At 41.8% G+C, this 23,568-nt stretch overlaps 1 protein-coding gene and 1 long non-coding RNA gene across 18 annotated transcripts in view; one reads left to right on the forward strand and one right to left on the reverse strand.

Annotated features, from left to right (window-relative positions):
• Positions 1–23,568, reverse strand: part of tanc2b (tetratricopeptide repeat, ankyrin repeat and coiled-coil containing 2b) — a 152,854-nt gene that overhangs the window by 28,411 nt on the left and 100,875 nt on the right. For 12 of the 17 annotated variants that reach the window (XM_031315877.2, XM_031315874.2, XM_035997956.1 and 9 more), the window contains 5 exons: positions 18,279–18,427; positions 13,682–13,865; positions 12,529–12,777; positions 6,472–6,603; positions 1,073–1,111 (listed from right to left, as the gene is read on the reverse strand). In XM_031315877.2, the coding sequence (XP_031171737.1) occupies positions 1,073–1,111; positions 6,472–6,603; positions 12,529–12,777; positions 13,682–13,865; positions 18,279–18,427 (753 nt within the window). Of the gene's footprint in view, positions 1–1,072; positions 1,112–6,471; positions 6,604–12,528; positions 12,778–13,681; positions 13,866–18,278; positions 18,428–18,747; positions 18,966–23,568 lie in introns of those variants that run through there. The other 5 variants (XM_031315875.2, XM_031315886.2, XM_031315876.2 and 2 more) reach the window with 3 other exon arrangements.
• LOC116061590 lies at positions 51–23,002 on the forward strand. Its single transcript, XR_004107745.2, has 3 exons — positions 51–64; positions 13,649–13,651; positions 22,927–23,002. It is a non-coding gene; the product is annotated as an uncharacterized LOC116061590 (long non-coding RNA).

Consider the following 23,568-nt stretch of genomic DNA (forward strand, 5'->3'; position numbering starts at 1 on the left):
CATGCTAATAATACTCATGGGTGCATAGATACTGTATAGGATTAATATATATATTAATAAATATGTATGCAAACACACTTACATATGCATAAACACGTAACAAGTATTACAAGTATATCTCATACATAAAAAACATTTGTTGAATCCTTATTGTTTGATTCTATTGAATCCTCCACTGATTTAATCTTTTACACATCAACCTGCAAGAAAATAAGTGTGTTTATGTAGATGTTAAGCTTACAAATATAAAGGATAAACAATTGTATTCATGTACTTTAACTTTAAAGATTGACATCACTGAAAAAAGTTAATAACCTACTGGAAAGGGCTCCTAATCCTAGACTAAATATATACTGATGGGTCAATAATTCATATGTGCTCCAGGGTTCTACCCTTTAATCCTTTGAACATATATGGACGGGCTGGGTGTAAAATGTGCTTGATAGCTTAAATTTTGATAATAAAAAGTATTGACTATGATCTCACTATAAGCTAAAAATGAAGTAGGATTAATATATAGTAGTTTTTGTAATGGTGAGAGCAAGACGTTTTATCTTAAGGACTCAATGGGAAACTCATTTTATAATCAAAAATTTGCAAAAAGTTGAGAGTGGCTTCTTTAACAGGCACTGCCAACTTTTGATTTGACTCACTAGAGGGAGTTCTTGCAGAGGTTAGGCAGCTTTTCAGCAGAACATATGGACCATTAACGACTAAAGATGGTTAAATGAATCTGGTACGGACTTCTGAAGCGATGTGATAAATTCAATGTAAAATTTAGTGTGCTGCTTCTGGGTGCCATCTCCTGGGTCCCATCTTTTAAGACTGATTTGAGCTTTGAGAATAAAAACATGCTCCCTCCTATCTGGTGTGTCATTTATTCAAATGTTTTAACAGCATCTGGTAATTACGCCTGATTGAGAATGTGAGTTGTACGTGAATAATCCAAATGCTTTGCTGGCAAGGGTGTGTGTGCCACTTTATAAAGCACTTGTAAAGCACTAGCCAGCAAGCTTGGCGACTGTGAGCCAAACGTGCCTGCCTGATCATGATGAAAATTAAAGTAACTTACGTGACTGCGATTGCCAGGCATGGGTGTTATTAGCGGAAGCTGAGACGAACAGCAAGCAAAAGACAGAGAGAGAAAGAAAGAGAGAGAGTGAAAGAGAGTAATGAGAGACCGTGAGGACAATGGGAACTGGCAGCAGTGTGTCAGAGCACAGGACAAGGTGTAGCTCAATGAAAAACAAAAAAAAGGAAGCAGCAATAGCATCAGAACATCATGATGTCAGGAATATGGGGAACCACCAGACCGGGGTCGATTACTAATTGAAATCCTTTGAATTGTACGTGCGTATTCCTCAGCTAGTCTGGAGGGAAGGTTCGCACTTTTGGGAGAATCTAAGTGGTTCCATTGCGCCGGGCAAGCTCAATCAATCCCCATAAAAATAATTGAATCCAGTTCAAGCAGTAATTCGACCCCTCCACCCTCAGCTCCACAGACTACTGTGTGTGAATTACAGGTTGCTAAAGGTAGCATAACATAAAGTAATCAACCTCAGTACAAGAGAAATCCCAAATTTGGAGTGGTTACAGAAAGCCTCAGACAAACTGTAAAATTGGATTTACACCTCAGTTTTTCTTTCGGTTACTTTACTGAGGTTCAATTTGACCAGTGTGCAGTGAGAAAAAGCTGCTGGACAGATGACAGCCAGTGCAGTAGTTCTTTTTACACTCTGCAGTACACAAGCAATAAGCACACTGTAAGTCAGAGCTGTAGGAAATATGTAACATACATTTGACTGGTCAGATAAGATGGTGAGAGCGTGCAGAATTTGTGTGTGTTGGCAGATATTTCTATACTGTGTGCAGGTACAGTACTGCAAAATACATCAGCGGGCAGGGAGGGAGTGAGTGTTGCATTAGAGCTGTATGTCTTCTGTAAATGACTCCATTGTGCTGATTAGGAGCATGGCTACATAACATAATGAGCTGATATTGCGCTTAATGTATTTTTTTTACCATACAGCACTCCAAAGTGCAAGGAATGCTAATTATAATCGCAAAGTAAGAAAAAGAAATGCAATGCTCATGCTGAGGATATTCTTACTTATGCAGTCAGCAATAAGTATAAACAGATATACCTGGAACTGGAACTGGGTGAAAAGCTGTCCTCGTTTTATACTGAGTGCATGGCCAGCACTGCATTTTACTGCACTAAGCTCTGTGCCAGCTGCAGCCCAATGTAATTAAAGACATTTCATCCATATTCCCCCGGTCAGATTATTTTAGTGCTAACTCAAAGAGCACACACACATAAACATACACAGTCAGAGAGACACAAAGAGGCAGAATGCAGACTACTCTATTCTGTTTATAATTCACAAACTGATGTAATATTCTTCCAGTTGGGTGTCATGCTGTGAAAGAATAGACCTGATGCAACACTGGTGATGGTAAATGTAAAATACTGCATTTACAATACCATCGGCCACTGAAGTAAAAGGCTAAAAACTCACAGCTACAGTTTTAAGTGGTGCTAATCCAATTATCGCGGGGGGGGGGGGACTGAATGCCAAACGTGCGTGTAAAGCTCTTTCCGTCCTTGTGGAATTACTAAAACACACCCTTGCACTATCAGGCACCATATTCGAAAATGGCAGGAATGATTACACCACTTTGTGCGCGCTAAGTCGTGCAGCCACCACTGCTCCACTGTGTCAGGTATTCCAGGAAAACATGGCAGCCATGTTGTGAATGGGGGCTGAGGGAGTTGTTTCCTGGACGGTGGAAGCAAATGTGTGTGTGAGGGATAGATGGATGGAAGGCAGTTGCTCATAATCCGGGCCATAACACTCCCCCTCAGGCGACGTTAAGCAAGGTATCACTCCAACCCCCAACCCCCCCTCCCCTCCACCACCACCACCAACCCTCCATGGCCAGACGGAGAGTCTCAGACGTTTTAATTATTCACCAGGTGAGGATGACTCACGGTGGCTGAACAGCCTTGAGAAGGAGGGAGAAGAGGAGGAGGAGGAGAAGCAGAGAAGGAGAGGGTGGGAGATGGAGGAGGAGAGGAAAGTTGGCACAGAGGTGGAGGAAGAGAGGAAATTATGGGGAGGAGGAAGAGAAGCAGTTTAGATGATCTGTCTGCTTGTTGTGGAGGGTCTGGGTAATGTGGTGAAGGGTTCTCTCAGGTCACGTTTTCTTATGGCTGATGTGGGAGTTAGAGGATGAGTTAGATTGCTGTCTGGTTTTTCAGACATACAGTTAGAATTCCAGTCAGCAGTGGATAGAGAGCTACAGCTAGGATATGTTACACAAACAGGATTTTAGATAAGATTCTTTTTTTAAACATAAATTATGTAATATGCACAGTAGGCTTAGAGCAACATCATAAACCTGGATGTGCTTATGGATAATGTATTTCTTCAGGAAATGTGTTATGATCTTCCTTATGGCTGCAAACTGTCATTTAACACGTACTGTTTCCTTGCTGGTACACTATATACTGACTGACAGCCAAGCTACAAGGACAGATGATGTCAATATGTTATATAAGATGCAAAGCCCTCAAAATAACCTCAAGACAGACATACATATCACATCTTATTTATCAGATTAAAGAGAACAGATTAAGACAGTGGTGTCAAACAATAGGAATAACAGTAGATAGAGGCTATAGATAATCATCTGAAACTCGTCAGTTGTGTTGAAAACATGTTCATGCGGTGTCATCAAACCTAGACTAGTTGTCCAACCCGCTTGGCTAGCATTAGGGGAATCCTTTAGTCTGTTTGCTGTAAATAAATGTTCACTATAAACAGTAAGATGTAAAATGAATGTTTTGAAAAAACTCAATTTTTAAAAGAGGCAGGTGGGCACTGTTTTCCACAAACATTACTCAAACATGATTAAATTGTGCATTTGTTGGGGACTATTTTGTGTGGTGAGTATTTTCGGCAACAGGATGTTGTATGTGGGATTGACTTAAAATAAACTACTATACAACGGACCAGGTTCATCGACCTCTAAGGCACAGAGGAATCATCTATATAAAGCTTTGGATAGACAGACAATGTTAGTTAGTAGATCAATTCACTTTTGCGTTTGGTATTTTCATTTAACAATAAGTGAAATATCACCAACTTTATCCTTGAACTGTCTAATCAATTACAGTGCTAGCCAGAATTTCCAAGACAAACTATTTAAGTTGCATCCTCAGCAAGTCACCCTCTGCAGTTAAAAATAATTGTATCAACCAAAAGCTCCAACCATTAGCGAACACAAGCCTGTTTTGTGTATGCCATCAGAGGTAGAAAGACAGCGAGGCAGGGAGGGGGGGACAGAGAGCATCAAAGACAAAGAGAGAGAAAGTAAAGATAAACGAGGGAGAGAATGTGTGCAGTTCACAGTTATGCGAGTGAGTTTGCGGTGAATAGATAAGGTGGGTGGTGAATCTTAGAGGTAGGCAGGCAGGAGCACAAGAAGGTCCATTACAGTCTGAATCACTCATCAAAACAGCAGCGTAGCTCGGGCCCCGATGGCCGGCATCAAAAGAAGCTTCGGCAAAAAAATAAATAAATAAAAATAACGGAGAGAGAGCTGCATCTGTCAGCTGGTTACCACCTCACCAACACATAATCAGCACTCTTCTTCTCCTCTAGTTCTTCTGTAACTCTGCATCCAGCAGTCTCTAAAGCAAAACAACCAACAAGCTTCTCTGTGACGCACAGTATGTTGAAATATTTGTGCTTTCTGTGGCATTAGGCTACTAATAATGGAATGCTGGGGGAAAGCTCAACAGTACGAAATGGAAAGGGTTCAGCCTCCAGAGAGCACGAATGTGCTCCAAAGTACTCCAATTCCACAGTTAGATATTTATGAACAAGTTTTGATTTTGGTGGCATCAGTAGAAAAAATGTCAGGGGAGGTGTCGTCATCATAAATCATTCTGTGGGGACCCTGAATATTCAATCTCAACACTAGATATCTTGTTCTAGACTAATGTGTCAGACAGGCATTGCACCTTTAAGCCTTGCCACAAATACATTAATGAATCTGACAGCTTTTGATGCAAACACACAACCAATCAAGTAGCTAACTAATCCTTTATTCAGTGATTCCCTACCTGTAAGTCTATTACCTTAAATGTCAGAAATAAAGGCATTTGGAATTTGTCCTCATATGATCTGCAGGAACAACCCTGTTCTTCAAGTGGTTTGACTCCACGTCGCAGTGCACTAAGGGAGGCTCTGACACTGATCCGAGGAGGCAGAACGCATGTTAGGACGCAGTTGGTTGGCTTGTAAACACACTTGGCTGCCCTTAGAGGAGGAAGGTTGAAACAAGCGGCTCTGGCAGTAACAGTGACGCTTTGAGAGGAATTAGCTCTTCCCTTTCCTCGTCTTTTCTCTCTTTTTCTTTGTCCATCTCTTTAACTCTCTCCCTACCTTTCTCTTTCCTTCCAACACTCTTTCACTCTGCACTTGTCTGCAGCTAGCTTCACTCGGGCAGGGGAATCACATCGCAGTTCAGCCGAGCGCACTCTCAACAAAGTGGGGTCTTAACAGGTGGTTAAAACACACAGGGATGCATATTTGTGTTCGCTTGGATGGCAGAGGGCTGGCATTATGGTGCTCATTACTGGCTAAGTGACTGAGGAAGAAGGGCGAGGGGACAGCTGATGTAGTGACACAAGGCCATTTGGTGAGGAGGCTAAGGACATTTGCTCGATCACGGAGGCACTTGATGTGTGCTAGACTTTAACAGTGTGCAGTGGAGCGCACACTGACTATAAATGTTGAACACTGAGTCACATTTTAGCTTTGTGTTGACACAACCTGACAAAATGCTCTCTGTGCACTCCCCCCTAGTCTCTCTGACTTCTCTTGTCTCAGACAGACAGACAGACGGACAGACGGACAGACACACACACACACACAGATGAGCACCAACAGCTCGGCAGCATCACTGGTCTGATATGGGAGCATAGCTATACAGACATTTGCACCTGAAACGCAAACTGCAAATCAACCATCACTGACTTTCATTTGACTTTAAAAAAGAACTTGTTCGTCATGCATCTTGGTCTTGCGATGCTCATCTGCTTTGAGTTTGTTGTTCATGGATGAAAAACACAATAGTGTCCCATTGTTTGCTTCTGCACTGTGTCTGATGTGAAGCAAATGGCTAATCGCAACCCAACCTGAAACAAAATTGAAACTAAATGATGGTTGAATGCTTTGACTTTGAGCTTTTTACCTGGGAAATGTCTGCACATATGGTCATACTGCAGTTTGTATGTCCACAGCCAGCTTTGGCATCTGCTTTTACAGATGCCAAACATCTCCTTGTTTGCAGCAAATGTATTTTCTGTGTATTTAAATTTGTAAAACATAATCTGGGGGTGTCCTAAGAACAGCTTTCATGAGGGGTAAGGAAGCTCTGTGTTTGTGCTCTCTTGCTCACCTCTCAGGTCCTGCCCGGAGCGACCTGGCCCGCAGGTGGTGCTCTGTCTGGGCATGCGCAGCGAGGTGCGTAATGGAGTGTGTCTCTGCTCATCCAAGTATGCCAGGTCTTCCAGGTGGGCTGAACTAGTAGCTATTGTTGTGTGTGTGATAGAAAGAGTGGGATATGTCAGAGAAAGAGAAGAAAAAAAGATACTATTGTCAGCATGTTTATTGTACATTGGCACATACTGTAAACAAACTCTAAATACACACACACACACACACACACACACACACACACACACACACACACACACACACACACACACAAAAGAAGGTGGCACTGCTACGGTTCATGCCAGTGTCTTGAGGCAGTTGTCAGGCTCCCACACTCATACTTGCTTACTCATACAGGAAAGAGCAAGCCAGCCCTACATGGTTCTGTCCTAAACTCCCTCCTCTCAGTGTTTGTCACGCAGCACTGAGGCAGATGCCATCCGGCCCCTCTCAGGATTAATTAGCTCAGCAGACAAATGTCTTATTCATGGAGTGAGCGCCGTCTGATGCTGGCTGCTGATTGTTCACACCATGCTGCGTCTTCAGGGTCAACACTCGGAACGAGTGAATGTTAAATGAGATTATACGCCGCCAGTTTGAGAAAGCAACGGACGTGATTCTCCGTCACACCTGAACCCCAGTTTAAGGTAAGGGAAGTGAAAGACAAGAAACTGAACAACAAAATCCAGGAGAGATTAAGGGACTAAGGTTGATGGATGCCAGAAAGAGGAGACACCGTCAGAGTAGTTTGTTTGTCCCTTGAAATTAAGCCAACAAGTGCTCTGACAGGAAATGTGGGTAGAATTAACTCTACTAATGCAGAGATAATGGAAAAGATGGTGATAGAGAACAGGATATTAGAGACAAACCAAACTAGTAGTTTGGGCCTTAAACCTACAATTTTCTGGTAACCTTTGAGCCTGTGTTTTTCTTCAATTTTATTTAAGTAATTCCAGTTTTTTTCAACTTCGGTCTGATTTTCATAGCGTTTATATCAGTTATAAAAACATTGTACTTACTGAGGTCATTTCTACAAGGAACATCGCGACAACAAAGTTCAATGGGGCAAGAAAACAAGTGCACCCTGAAATGTTGGTAATAATCCCTCATAGCACAGGAAACCAGAAAGTTGGTCTGTAAACTGTGATGGGTATTTACAACGGACAGTTTGGATAATGATTTTACCATTTGCCATCATTTTCTCTCCAAAATAAATTTGGCTGCTTGTGTTTCTTGCCCCATCTGACTGATTTTCCCAGAGATTAGTAATTAACTTGGTGAGTACAATGTTATGACCGACAGAATTGATGGACAAAGCTACAAAAAAAATTCCTCAGTTTTTCTCTGACACTATACCTGAAATACTCTGAGGTCCTGAGATCCCAAGTCAAATTCAAGAAGTTGGGGGTGAATGTGTGAATTGCAATGCTTCTTCTCAATCATATCTTCTGTTTCTCCCTCCAGTTACTCCAAAAGGTAAGGCACAGTAATCCCTCCAAGTGGCACCACCTCTCACTGGTGTAAAACTCACCAGCACCTCAACACTGAGCCTGTCCTGTCCTTTCCTGTCCTTGGTTTAAAGAGTGGTTTCTGTGCCACTGGAGTTAAGCTCAGTGAAGTACTGAGCATGTGTATGGCTGTGTGTGTGAACCTAAAAATGAGCATGGCTTTCCCAAAATGGAGGGAAAATGGCAGCTGAGAATGCTGGAGGCTTGGCCCTGATGGGAATGTGGCTGCTGGTCTTTCAACTGGACTAAAAGTGGAAACAGTGGAGGCATTAATCTGCTAAACTAAGGAAGAATTACTCAGGGCTACAGGGATGGAAAGGCTCTGTTTTTTCCCCCCTCTCTTTCAACTGTGTTTGAATGTAAGGAATCAAATCGGTGTATTCATCACCTCTATCTGCAATGCAGCAGGGGATCACATTCACAGTCCCTGTGCCAATGCGCTACGACTGCATACATAGTGAAAAGAAATAGAGGAAAGGAAAAACAGTATGGAAGAGGGAGAGTAAGAAAAAGAAAGTGAGAAAAAGTCTAAGTGCAGCAGAGAGCTCTTTGGGCAATGGCAGACACATCAGACACTTCCTGTTTCAAAGAGTGACTGATAGCATAAACACGTACACACACACACGCACACACACACACACGCACACACACACACACACACACACACACACACACACACACACACACACACAAAAGCTGGGCTGCCGTCCAGAGCCAGCCACAGTATCAGCCTGGGAGACGACTAGTCATCTCAGATATGAGGTGGCTGCTGGTGCTCTAAACACCTCACCATTCTCCTCTGCCCAAGTGATGCTTAGACACGATAAATAATGGAGATTCTGGTACTTAAACAATAATATTTCCGGGTATTACACAGAGTATATAAGCAGAGGTGGGATAATCAGGAAAAAAAGGAAATCAATGACACTTGTCCGCCCCCCAAATTGAAAAATGTTATCTCTCGGCTGAGCTATTATCTTAATTTAGTGAATTTAGAGACTATAGAGTTCACTGAATCTCAGTGTCTTTTATTCCTCTTTAGTCTTTGTATGAGTCGGGATCCCACAATCCCCAGGCAATTATGTAAGCTGGTGTGTATACCGATAGATTCTCCAACATGGCATTTTCAAGGAGTCAGTTAATCCACATAGCATTAAAAACAAAACACTTCCCTTCTTGTTTGGTGTGAAGAGATTTTGAGATTTGTCCCTTCACATCAATACTATGGAGGTGACCTGGAACAACTCTGTGAAAAATCTTTGACGTACTCTGAGGACACTACACCCCCGAACTGTTAGGCGACGTCACATTAACCCCCCAGCCCGACTTATAAATAGAGCAGTTAATAGGTGTTCGAGGGTGTATGTCAGGATCCAGCTCTTTTTAACTTTGCAGGGAGGGTCTAGCAAAAGATGCTACATAGTTGCGTTATGGGATATGCAGGATCTAGCATTTTGGAGCTTGAGCCATATTAGGGACTACAAGTCAGAATGTCTCTGCTGCATCAGTATTAATTATTCTTTTGTTATTTTAACTTTATTTAACCAGGAAAAGACTCATTGAGATTAAAAATATCTTTTTCAAGAGTGTCCTGGGTCACAACTAGGTACTAAGTACAATATGGAATAACTGTAGTACCTCGTTAAAGCTGGGGCAGACAGTTTGTTTGTGTCATAGAGAAGAAAAAAAACATAATAACCTTTTAACATATTGTAATTAATATATAAATCAAGTCAATAAAAAAATCAATAAACAATCAAGTGGCCTGAAACCAGATATTTCTTAACTGCCTCATGGCTCTGTTTTCAGGCTTTAGAAAATCTAGGCCGGGAGACTTTGGCCAATCACAGGTCATTTCAGAGAGAGGCTGTTCCTATTTGCTGTTCTACAAATGCAGATGCATGTCTTATTCAGATGGTGAAAGCCTGATTCAATGGCGGAAAATCCTGCCGAAAAACTCGCTATTCCAGCATCGGCAACAACTGCCGACACTGCAAATCAACCCATAAAAAAGGAAGACATACTTCTCAAAAAGAGTCTAAAAGAAAGTCAGACGATAAACGCAATAAAATGTGTCAACATTGGCGAAGCGTTTCAAAGATGGAAAGGAAATGTTGCTAATAGTTTAGCCTTCTGCTAACCGTAGCCAAAGGCTCACGGCTGCGGCTAATTCAAGTTTATGTTTCTGTAGCGAGCTAGGGCCTCAAATCCCAGCATGTCATCTCAAAGGGCTTTACAGAGAAAACAGGACGGTAATTCTAACAAAGTTGGCGCTATATTACGGCATCGGGATCACAATCACAATGGACAGGTTACTGTATTAAGGGAGGGGTGGAGGGCAGACCTGCAGGAGGAGGGCTGTATTTTCAAATTTTTTATTTTTTTTCCAGAAAACTGCTTACCCCAGATTTAATTGCCATTTTTAGGGATATAATTAATGAGGAATTAGTCATGACTTAATCTTTTTTTCAAGTCTTCACTGAATGAAAACTTAAAAAACAAATTAAATTCCTGATGGTTCTAGAAAGACTCATTTTTAAATTCTGATCAACTTTGCTCCTCTCAAACAAGCACCAGAGAAAAAGGAACACTCTGTCTTGGTTACTCCTTCCTCCATATCCATCCTAAGCTCACCAACGCACTGCCTTCATTAGGTAATAGAGTAGCACCCTCCCTCCTCGTTCTCCTCCCCAGTCGCCTTCTGCTCGCTCTCTCTATCTCAACACATCAAAGCGAGTCTCTCTCTCTGTCACTCTGGGGGATAGAAACGGTTAATGCCTGGGGCTTTGATGTTCCACTGCTGTGTGAGCCCAGCCAATCCTCAGCCTGTCCTCGCCTCCCATCCCTACATCAGCTAATAATTCTTTGTGGAGGAGAGAGTGAGAGGGAGAGAGATTATGAAACTCTACTTTCACTCCTCTTCCACATGTATCCATCGCCCTCTCCTCTGTACAGAATCCCTGCTCCTGACAAATACAAATGCCTTCAGAAACATCATCATGTCTTTTTTCTCCCTGCCTCTCTTGCTCTTATTTTTTTTTTTTTTGCATCATCTGCAGCTTATAATATGTCTTTAAAGCTGTCTCCAGACTCCTTTGAAGGTCTGGGTATTGAGGGGCGGAGATGAGATCGTGGGTGTATCTCTCAACCCGGCAGAGTCGCTGCGCAGCCAGACAGCAGTGTCAAACAGCAGAACATGACCAGAATAAAGAGAGGGTCATAGCTGCAGCGAAGGGCCTTGTCAGGCATATTACAGTGTTTAAGTGAAATATATGTGCGTGTCTACACAGTATGTGCACACACACTTTTTTTTGCCAGTGGGAGTGGGTGAAGTGCATAATAGAGCTCATCGTCTGTAACAGCCTCTCTCATGACGAGAACAATAATACAATCAGGCCCTTTTGGACTGCCTCGGTGTTATGAAACCGACATGTTTTCCTGATATATTTACTGTTACTTTTGGGAGCCTTTTCGAGGCCTACAATAAAAAACACACATCAAGGAGACCTCTGTCAGCAACACAAATGCCTGTATCCCTATGTGATATTCTTGCAGCCGCAGTATGTTCTCCTGCTGAAGCTGTTTTCCCAGACTTTATTATTCTGCTCTGTGGTTTCGATCCACACCAGAGGCTTGTGAGAGTTTAACAAAATACCCCCGCGGATTTGCAGCTACCCCAAATTTTTAACACAACACCCTTGAAATCTGAGAACAAGAGTTGTTTCCATCCTAGATAATTAAACAATGTTGTAAAAAAAAAAAAAAAAAAGAAAAAAAAGGAGGTCAAATTGAATCAAATCAAACCACAATTGAGCTCCTCATAAAACCAGACGCAAATTTTAGGACGTTTAGGCTGATTCTATCGCAGATTGGAGGAGAAAATGTGGTCAGGAGCTTTGTTCACAGAATACCTGGTTATATGAGCAGTTTACAGAACATATCTTCCCCTCCTGAACCGATGGCTGACATCCCAAAAATTGACAAAACTATGTGATATTTATGGGTGTAATCTGAATGAGTTACATCCCTTCTAATAGCCATGGAAGGAAAGGTGAAGGATTTTTGAAGTAGTGAAAAGAATGGAATATGTTTTTTTCTTTTTTACAGCCTAGTTGGAGGAGAATCGAGCTAAAATTTGGCAAGAAAAACCAAGGTCTACAGATTTAATGTCATACAGATCCCCCTGCAAAAGCCACCACGAGGTTGGACTTGCTCTTCCAAAACATTAATATCCTAGTTCACAGGGTTCACACAAGAATTCAAAGGGAAGGATCACAGTTCATCTTGGGAGGAAACAAGGAAGGAAAAAAAACTGGACAGGAGTGCAGAGGGAGCACTAAAGGAGTCAGAACCAGCAGTTCTATCCAATTTTGCCAGAAAAAGTACTTTAGCAGATTTGGTATACTGCATGCCCATGCACTTGTAAATAACCTTATTTCTGGCTCCTCAGACAAACTGTTGCCTCCTTTTCTACTTTCATAGGAGAGGGAGGGAAAGAGGAAGGGACTCACCAGCCACAGAGTTAGGGCGGGGCATGAGGTACAGAGGGATGGAGTGGGCAGAGTGGGAGGACATGCTCTCCAGGCTGCGCTCAGGGATTTTGTTGAGGCTGTAGGTGGAGGCGGTCATGTTTTCATCCACCCTGTACAGGAACGAGTCCATGCCTGATTTCTGGGACTGCCACAGTTTCAGGTTTCCCCGGGAGCCCTCGCCGTATTTGCCGCCTCGCTCCATGTTCTCTGAGTAGCTGGTCAGTGTGGCTGCAACAGAACAAAACAACGTAGTCTTCAGTGCTGTTATGTTGCATATACTTTACAGTTACAAGTGGTTCACTGTGAGAAATGTGTGTCATACCCAGTCCGTCTGCTTCCACACTTATTTACTGTCATTTGAATCAATCTGTGGTATGTTTATGTAATGCTTTCCTCATCAAACTGCAGGTGATCACCACAGTTGCAAGGAAACAATGTTGGCACTTGTTCTGACATCAGTGCTTCACATAAGTTAGCGTTTTACCTCTGTTTTCTTACTTAACAATGCAAGAATGCAACAAGTTGATGTCAACATGACATGCACACCTGAACTGTCTTCCAGTGGGAGACCAGACAGACAGTTCTTAGATGAAAAGTACCACAGTTTGACGGGAAGCTGACCATGCCGTTTAGGTTGGGTACGGTTTTTAGTTTGGAAAAAGGATTCAGATTACATTCAGTGGAGATGAAAGAGTCGTTTTGGGTTATGGGAGCCAAGCTATAACCTCAGGCATCTTCACACTGACTGTCACAAGTTTTAACTGTCAGATATCCCAGACTTTGGAGTTACCTGTCTGAGCAGGTACTGTACAGTTAACTACTTCTGTAGCTTTTTTTTTTTTTTTTTTTTTTAAATCCTTTGTTCTATAGACATGATGTTATTGGGTTTCTAGCTTTACTTAATCTGCTTTTTTTTACCACTTTTTTAAAAGATAAATTCATGTTCTTAATACAATACTGACATGCCCATATGTACTTGTTATGTACTGTACAGGCCGCAAACAAATCCCTTCTTCAAGTGAAGAAGACAAATATTGAATAACGCCTGCCTTATCCTTTAAGGACTTGTAGTATTTTACAGTTATACATGTTCCTTAAGACTGTTATTTGTGAATCTGTGTGCAGATCTCACCGATAATCCCACTGTCCCTGCTCTCCAGGGTTGAGGTGGGACTGGTGACAGAACCGTAAGCACAGTCCCTGTTACCGGCCTGGCCAGGCATGGCAGGAGGGAGGGTGGAGCAGGGGCTTCCTGCAGGGGGTGAGGCAGTGCTGCTGGTCAGGGTGGAGCACGGGCTGATCCTCTGGTTCTGGCCCTTGCAAAGACACACAAGCATTGTTTGGTTCCGATAACTCAATTAGTACACTCGAGTATAAAAGGCAAAGTATAATGTTTGAACTCTTAATATCTGAGTCAGATTCAGAGGAAAATGTCACTTCAATATTATTCAAAAAGCTCAGCCCCCCTGAAGTCAGTCCTTCAAATTATTTTTTTCTCCCAGGCATACAAATCATAATCATACCTTTCATAATACATAATCATCTGTAGCATTTTCCTAAAATATAGGTTTGAAAAGCTTCACATATTAGACAAGCCTACACAGTTTAAAAATATACACGTACAGTAAATTTACATAAACAAAACAACTAGAATTCCTTTCAATAATGTTAATAAATAGCACCTGTAACACTTACAAATCACTTTACAAATGTACATTATGGCACAATTTCCTGCAGCTGAGGAGTATGACAAGAAAAAAACGTTAAATTGAGTATACACATCAGGGATGTGACCCACAACATCTAAATGCAGGAAAACAGTAATTTCCCCTTTTTAGAAACAAAAGGGAGTGGCATTTCCAAAATCAGATTCTGCACAGTCCCGTGGCACATGTGATGTTGTCCAATGTAGTTCTAAACATGTTGTTGTGTGACAATTTTTCACAAAGTTTTAACACTAACATCATTTTCAATACATACTTTGGATAAGGATCAATAAAGTTTAGGATTTGTTGAAAATTATTTTGTCAAGAGGAGAACATATCTTACCCTCCCTGACAGACCTATTTCCGTGCATATTTTTATATTTATTGCCAATAGCGACAATTACGTAAGTTAAATAAAGAAGAAGCTGAAACTGAAATCCCATGCATGCAGTGAACACATATTCTTTCCAGTCCTTGCATTGTTATTGTACCCCTGCAGTGACCCTCTTCTGCATCGGCTCAGGTTAGGAGACAAGAGACCACAGGGGACAAAAACACACTCTGTTGCATCTATTCTGCTGCTGTGAACACCCACAGATGCACTCTCACACAAACACACAGGCGCACCTAAAAGACACATGCATGCATCCTTCACCGATATGCAGAGGCGCATGATGCCAAGTGATTAAGTACGTGTCTCAGACAAGGAAACACATGGGGGTCTCTCCTTAACGGTGCTGCTGATGAGTTCAGGTCAACACTGGGGTAAACACAGTGAGGACAGGAGGGGTGAAGTGGTGCTCAAGGCTAAATCTAGTCTAGTTTAATCTGTAGGAAGAAGACTGAAGGGACACATTAAGCTAATACACACCCACACACCCACATGTATACAGCCTGGGGTAGGACTTTTCCTGGTAACGATTATTTTCATTATTGATTAATCTGTCAATTATCTGCTGACAGGCTCTGCAGGCTGTGGCTCAGAAGATAGATCAATTAATTGTAGGGTTGGTGGTCCTCTTGCCCATGTGGTAAAAGTGTCCTTGAGCAAAACACTGATTCCCAATTGCTCCCAATAGCCAAGACTGTGTGTGTGTGTGTGTGTGTGTGTGTGTGAATGAGGCACAAAGTAAAGTGCTTTACCATTATTTTTTGTGATTAATGAATCGTCTTCAACTTGTTTATTTTGTCTGACCAAAAGTCCAAAACCCAGATAAAGTAAATTTGCTATAATATACTATACCATATATAATATGATATAATATAGTAATATACAACAGAGAAAATTGAGAAGCTGGAAGATATGAACGTTTTACATCTGTGGTTGATAAATGAAAAAACAACGGAGTCTACAGCCACGCTAACCGCTCTGTGAGCCAAATGCTAACATGCTCAAAATGACAAAGCTAACATGCTGATGTTTAGCTAGTATCATTTTACAATGTCCACCAACTTACTTTATCATGTTAGCATGCTCAACATGGGAATGTTGTACGTTTTTCACGTATTGGTCATAAATCAAAGTATTGAACAAATTAAAAGGTTGACCTGATGATGGCGCTAGATAAAAAAGTCAGAGGATCACCAATGTTTTTACAATTCATTCTGAGGGGAACATGAATGTCTAGACCAAATTGCATGACAATCCTTCCAACAAATTTCTCTTAAAACCAAAAATGTCAACGCCATGGTGGCACTACTGTAGAGGAAAAGAACGAGGATCATTAAAGTTAATAACATTCATCCTCTGGTGACCATGAATGTCTGTACAAACCTTTATGGTAATCCATTAAATAAAGAATTACAAAGATAATAATGTTCAGCTTTGATTAATGCTGTCAGAGAGGTATTAATTTAACTATAGGTTTATCATTAAGGTCGTAGTTAGTGGTGGTATTGAACTGGACTGCATCATTTTGAGAGGTGTTTCTAATGTTTTTTCAGACACCTCTTTTTATAACACCTCTCTGAAACAACAAAAACTGGCCATTGTAAGGTTTGTAAAGGTAGGAATTGTGCCAGAGCTGTGCTATGGTCATAAGTGGTTGAATTATAAACTGTAACATCTGTAAACTATCCATAATGGAAAATGGCCTCTAGCCTCTGCTAAGTGTGTGTATGTGTGTGCATGTGTGTGCGCGTGTGTGTGCACACGCGCCTGATTGAGGCAATCTTTTGAGGCTCGCTGCTCTCGCCATGGACAGGATCGCTACAGTGTCATGTTTACAGGAGCTTGACCCCAAAGCAAACAAACACACAGCAACACTGCAGTGCTATCTGCTGGGCTAATGAAGCTCGCCTTGTGCAGGCCTGACCTTAAACGTCGCACGAGGATTGGATTGAACTCTGAGCATCGCGTCTATTCAGGGAGCTTGAGCACTAGAGTATGAAAGGCAATTAACTGCTCTCTCTGCCAGTTAGGGTCACCTTGTTCCATCAGCTGGTGAGGTCTTGCTGCAAAGACACCAGCTATTGTAGGAATTCAACCATCAAATGGAAGATTTACAGAAAGAAGCAAAGCAAAACCAATGATTTTTAAAGCAGGTTGACATCTGACTGGCTTCATTGTTAATTAACTATAGTATAAAAAAAGTTTAGCTTGGTTAAACTTGGTTATGAAACACTAAGACAGATTTTCAGCATCACTTGTGGGTTAGCAGCACACTGCAAATATCCAGATTACACGTGTGAATCTACTGTATTACTGTAATGTGTGCTCTCCATTGAAAGCCAGTAAATCCCAAGCAAATTAGAAAATACAACAAAAGCCCACTCTCTTATCTGCTAATAGATGGTGTCTCGAGGCAATCTGTCATTTTTTGTTGGTTAATGAATCAAACAGACAAAGAAAAGTATTTGGGGCAGATATCTAAAATAATAAGTTCGTACTGTGTGCACGATGCAGCGGGGCGCTACTGTGAGTCACGTCTCTAAAAAGAGCCGCTTGAATAAACCTCTCTCAATTTATACACCCCCACTGCTACAGCAGCGCTCACATCAAGCACCGGCAGTCCATCAGTCTAATCGCTTATCCACACTGCTTTAGTGCAAACTCATACCTAGGCCCGCTTTGAACGCTTCAGCAACAGGTTTCCCCCCCCCCTCTCTGCCGCCACTGTTTTCTTTCCTCGGCTTGGAAAATTCACAGCTGTCAAATCAGGTTTAGGTAGAGAAACCAGGGCATCTGCTGCAGAGCTCAGAGCAGGCCCCTTGTGCCAAGAGCTGTTTGTTACACAACTGCCAAATTCACAAATTGAAAGGTTACGGTGCAAATACCTTGAACCTGCTGCATGTCAACTCAAGAAACATGCTTTCAATGAGCAAAGTTTAAAGTCCTCCAGGAAATAAATAATAAAAAGCATTTGTTATATAAAAATCTAATTAGACGGGAAGATAGCTGATGCTTGATGGCGAGGCACTGATACATTCTGAATCTGTGGTGTCTGAGGGCAATTTACAGAGAAGTCTTTTGATCTGGCTACCCTGACATCCGAAGATCTGTCAAAACCAAGTGTAAACACAGATATTATGAAGATAAATGTCAAAACAGATCGAATCAGACGACTGTGTGTTTGCTCAAGTTCCAAAGCATGATCTCTCACGATAGAAATGTGTCAAAATCACAGACACAATGAGACAATTAGATTAGAATAAGCCATAACAATAGCATAAAGGGTGATGCAAACTGAACTAAAGCATGTTTTTTGGCGCCAATCTTTTATCTTAAGTCTTACACAACCCCAGACAAGGTTTCCTTTATATTGACTCAAAGTGCGCATCGGGTGACATCATGGGATTTGAAAGCAATGTTAAAAAAAAAAAAAAAAAAAAAAAAAAAAAAACACTTTCTGTCACTCAGCCTGTAGGTTTTTGTCTACAAAAGTGAAGCTCCTTGCGAAAAGATAGCAGAGTTGTAACTCCTTTTCAAAGAAATCCAGAACCAAAAAGAGTCTCAGTAACATCCTCAAAGTAGATTTGGTTGTGATAAAAAACAAAAGTCCAGTTCATTAGTGAGACTATTACCTGTCTCGCCTCGGGTTCCTCCATGCTGTACTGGGTACCGGCTGGCCCCTCACTCACTTTGTCTCCCAGAAGGAAACCCAGGCGCGTCATCAATGTGTTGGCTGCCTCATCCACCGACGGAGGGGGGCCCAGCTCCTGGCTTGACTCTCCTGCAGAGGCAGAGAGACGTGAGGAGGTAGGAGGCGGATGGGGGGCGGGAGTGAGGAAGACATTGCGGGGGAGAGAACGAGAGAGGAGAGAGTAAGAAAGAACAAATGTGTGTCAGTGGTGGGTAGGAACAGAAACGGCAGCTTGTTTTCAACCCCCCCAAAAACAGAATCCTTTGAAGACTTCATGTCCGCCACCACTTCACCTGGAAACACACAGAGGATCTGCTACACTCGCTTTGCATAAACCACAGCAGTAACAACAGACCCGGATACAGGATACACACCACCTGGGCTCAGGACAACGATATGAAACACCCTACCTGAGTTTTCCTGTAGCATTACAGGCACATTCCACCACAGCTGGACATCTTTGATGAAGTGTCTTCTTACATAAACTCAAAAATCCCTTTGAACCACAACTACAAGAATCTCTTCAAGCTGTTTACAAAAAAAAAAAAACCTTTCCAAGCTGGCTAGCAAAAGCCTTTCACACTGACGACAGCTCCTTCCGCACCATTCATCACTGCTGCAGCCCTAGTGACGTAATGAGATACGCCCTTCACCTGCGAGTGTGTGTGTGTGAGAGAGAGAGAGAGAGAGAGAGATATGTGTGGCTTTCAAAGACAAAGTGGGTGTGTATGCACCTCTCTATCCTGTTTACAGAGCTCTAAAGAGAGAAAAGAAAACACCAGGGTGAACCTGCGTGATGATCAAAAACCACACACACACACACACACACACACACACACACACACAAAAGACGCTTTCCGACCGGAGGGACTTTCGCAGTTCCTAGAACATAACGTTTACTAGAACCCTTTTTTTCTCCTGTTCTGACTGGACCAATTTGGGGATTATTAAGTTCCTCTGGCCACAGTTCCTCTAACTCTTTCAGCTCCTACTTCAGGGCAGGGTCTTTTCCGCATAGTGGTGGTTAGATGGCTGTGATCATAATAACAAAAGATCAGTTATGGCCACTTGGCCAGTGTGAATGCAAATGGTAAAACCGGTTTTGGGGGAGAGTAGTTAGTAGAACTGTTTAGAAGTGGACTACTACTTGGTTGGAAAGAGGCTACACACGCACACACACGCACGCACACACACGCACGCACACACACACACACACACACACACACACACACACACACACACACACACACACACACACACACACACACACAAACACACACAAAGGGATTTCAGTTGCCAACTTTGCAACAGGACCCAGGAAAAATCCCTTAATGACCTCATCTTGTTGCCCTGTTGCCTGGTTACTCTCCACCCATAACAAGTCCTTTTTGGTGGTGTCATGTTTTTTAATAACACCTGGCTATCATGCCCCACTATATCAATTTCAATTCAATTTCACTTTATTTACTCGAGTGTCACTCTCAGAGCTGAAGCTAACTCACCCTGCTGCTTGTAAAAAAGAGGAAGTGGCTAAATACTAACGGCTGTAATTGGACATATAAGCCTGACAATTGGCCCAGACATCAATGACATTGAAGCCAACAGCACAGGACTGGTGTTTAAATAAACAGTAGTGAGATAGAACGGCAGGGCCAGTTTTTCCTGCAGGGCAGGTCGGACCAGACTGGCAGGTAGCTACAAGAAGTCCTGACTGACGACCATTAGAAAGTCCCAGCCGCCACACCACCACCTCTGAAGACAGACAGCTTGTCTAAAGCCTGTGGCCTCTCACTCCTCTGTTCAAAGACTGACAGACAGGCAATCTAAAGCCTGGGCTCCCCTTTCCAGTCGCTTATAGACGGACAGGAAGGACACTGTCAGGATCCTCACTAGATTGACTCCAAGTCTCTCTGGGCAAGTAAGGAAGACTGGCACCTTCTGAGGGAGGGGAAAAAAACCTTTACAGCACGATATGTTGCCGAACACACACAGTAGCAACCAATAATGAGCTAATCACAGCACACATTAGGTCCAAAACAGCTAATTACATATGAGCCTTGATGAGATAGATGTAGCAGCTCAGTAATGCAGCTGGATACACTCTATGTGGAGCAGAACACATTTTACAAGGGCATCCCTTGAGGAAGAGTGCAGTAATGGAGAAGATAGATGGAATTACTGTTCCACCTCTTTTCAGGTAATATCACAGTGTGATGACTGAGATGTGCAGCCATCAGTAGGAGAAAAGATCTGGTGAATAAAGGTAAAATATCCACTGGCTATTATATATGTAATTTGCATGTGTTGGCTGCATTGTCTGTATGCCTGTGTGTCTGGACATGGAGACAGTGAAGGCTTCCCAGTTGACATACTGGTAGTAGCAAGCAGTGAATACATTAGCACTGAATAGTCAACTGTTCCTGGGGGGTTTGTGGCCATGGCCGTGATCAAACCGGGGCTCTGTCTGTCTCTCTCTCTCTCTCTCTCTCTCTCTCTCTCTCTGCCTCTGAGTGAGTCTTTTCACTCATCTTCGTTGTTTACCTCTTCCACTCCGTCAGCCTGTCCTGTATCTGTTAAGTTCCCATCTTTCCGTTCCCCTTTTCTAGCTTTATACAACAGCATCACTGCCGCAGCCAGCTGTTGGACAACCCTGTGCAGGGGAGATCAGTCTGCGCTTCTTTTCATGTGATAGCAAAATCTCTAATCTGGAGGCCGGAGCCCAGAGTAACTCCTTTAACTCCTAAACATAGGCAATCCTGTTGTTTCCTTTAACTCACACACATTGCAAAATAAAACTCTACAATACGGTCAAACATACAGCTAAGACCCAACTATTATCATGGTGCTGTCATATCAAATCTAAAAGTTTGATAGGCCAATGTACATCTGTTTTTAAATAAATGTAACCAATACTAATGAGCTACTATCAAAGGGGATACATACATTGTCATAATGTAGGGATTTTATGTATTGATTTCTTTGTGGTTATAGCTCTACTTTTTGTACATGAAATAGAGATTATGACAACCCCACACGGTACCTCTTACTGAAGCCACTGAAGGAAAAAAAACTAAATCGCTTCAAAGCTACGTGACAGCATTTACCTAAAGAGGAACTTCAGGCGTTTCTCATGACGGTGACACCATGAGATCCTTAATGGTAACATTTGAATATGAAAAAAAAAAAACAGGCATAAAACACATCTCTTATCTCACACACACACACACACACACACACACACACACACACACACACACACACACACACACACACATTAACACACACACACACACACTCCTCTCCATTGGATTCCTGAGCTGCGAGGGAGACAGATGGTTGCCATAGCAACTATCTTTGCGCACAGATATGTGTTTCTGTGCAAGCGCATCTGTTTCTCCCCGGCCGTCCATAGATCTGCCCTCACGCCCCGAGAGAAAAGAGAGAGAAGCATGTGTGCTGCAGGCAGGGGACTGGACTGGACAGGAGACGGTATTAATAGACACGGGCCTGCAGGTATGTGGTGGATCTTATTTCACCTTTACCTGGCACTTTAACTTTCGCCTCCACAGGGAAAGTCCATAGAGAGCAAACACTTAGTTACAATGACCAGGATCCCAAAAGTAACCCACACACGTTTTATTTTTAGAAAGATAGATGCAAGCCTCAAAGAAAAGGTGGCATATACATATTAAAAGGTTAAAATGAATTTGTAGAATAGCTGTTGACAGCTAAAGGAAATGGAAACAAGGTACTGTAGATTCACACCTATTTCAGAAAACATGAATACCATTGAACATACAAGCACAGAAAGCTAGGCAATTTCACATTCCTCGTGCGCACAGTGGTGATCTTATCTATGCAACACCATTTGGAGGTTTTATACATGAAAGCACGGTAGGACTCTACTTAAGGAGTGGCTGATATGATTATACACGGTACATTTGTACACCGTGAGACCATGGTCAGACATTTTATTATGTTGTTTATAAAGGAGAGAGTATCTCTTTAACATCTCTGGGTATTTTTGGCCATTGTGGGCAATGTTGCAAGACCTGCTTTACTGGACATATATTTTATTTTTCCATCAATGTGATGAAATACCTTGGTATGTCAAATAAGTAGTTTTCTAGAATAACCAAAAACACACATTGCTATCTTGTTTTTTCATCAATAAACAGTTTCACAATTGTTTTTCCAGAACATTTTACAAAAACTGTCTCCACTCCTGAATCCTTTGTCATTTTAAGGCACATTTCGTCTTTAACTAACGGTTTTCATAGTAATTATTTGTGGCATTTGGCACCTTTTAATATGTTTATTTCAGTTCTATGCTTTTAATGTAAACCGTTGCCATTTTAAGGTATGTCTTGTGTCTAGCTTACGTTTTGTATTTATGGTGTATTGTGTAATTCAATGTATAATTATATATATATATATGGGTTTTACTAGTATGCTGTGTTTAATGTTGTCCTACGGAGCCCCAGCTGAGAAAAAAAAACTAAACCGTGCGCACAGAATAAAAATCTGTTCCCTCGATTTCATAAACTGTTCACACGGATTCATAATCCGTGCCCTCGGTTTTATAAAAGTGAGCAAAGTTAGAAAGATATTCACAGATTCCAACTTCTGGGATCAATTACTCTATAGCGAAATGTTATTAAATCACAAACATTGCATCTTTCCTAACGTAGTAAGGTTAACAACAAGCTACAAACTCATTTTCATTTAAATGACCGTCCTCCAACCTGGAGAAATAACATTGGTCTCTACAAGCAGCCGGCGGTGAGACGGCAGTAAGACGAGTGCTTAGGGACCGTCTACAAACTAGGCTACAACACCGAAAAGAGATACAACAAAAATATTTATTAAGTAAATGATTAAATAAGGTAGTGTCTCCAAACTTACCTCAATTATAACTTGTCTCCTGCTAGTTGTACTACATCACTTACTTTTAAATAATAAGCATATTCATAATTTTGGTAAATATGTTTTGCCAAAAAAAATGTAATAGATGTCATAATTACAGAGAGTCATGTCTCCTAAACTACTCCGCACATAGAAGGCCCCCTGTTGGTTGTACTACAGCACTTCCCTTTCAAAAATAAGCAGAATATAATTTTGGGGAATATTTTTTGCCAAAAACATTTAATATTTTAATAATTAAAATGCGTGATGCCTCTAAACTTACCTCAGAGATAATTAGTCTTCTGCTGGTTTTACTACAGCATTTA

This window comes from Sander lucioperca, chromosome 22, assembly GCF_008315115.2.
Source record: "Sander lucioperca isolate FBNREF2018 chromosome 22, SLUC_FBN_1.2, whole genome shotgun sequence".
Lineage (NCBI taxonomy): Eukaryota > Metazoa > Chordata > Actinopteri > Perciformes > Percidae > Sander > Sander lucioperca.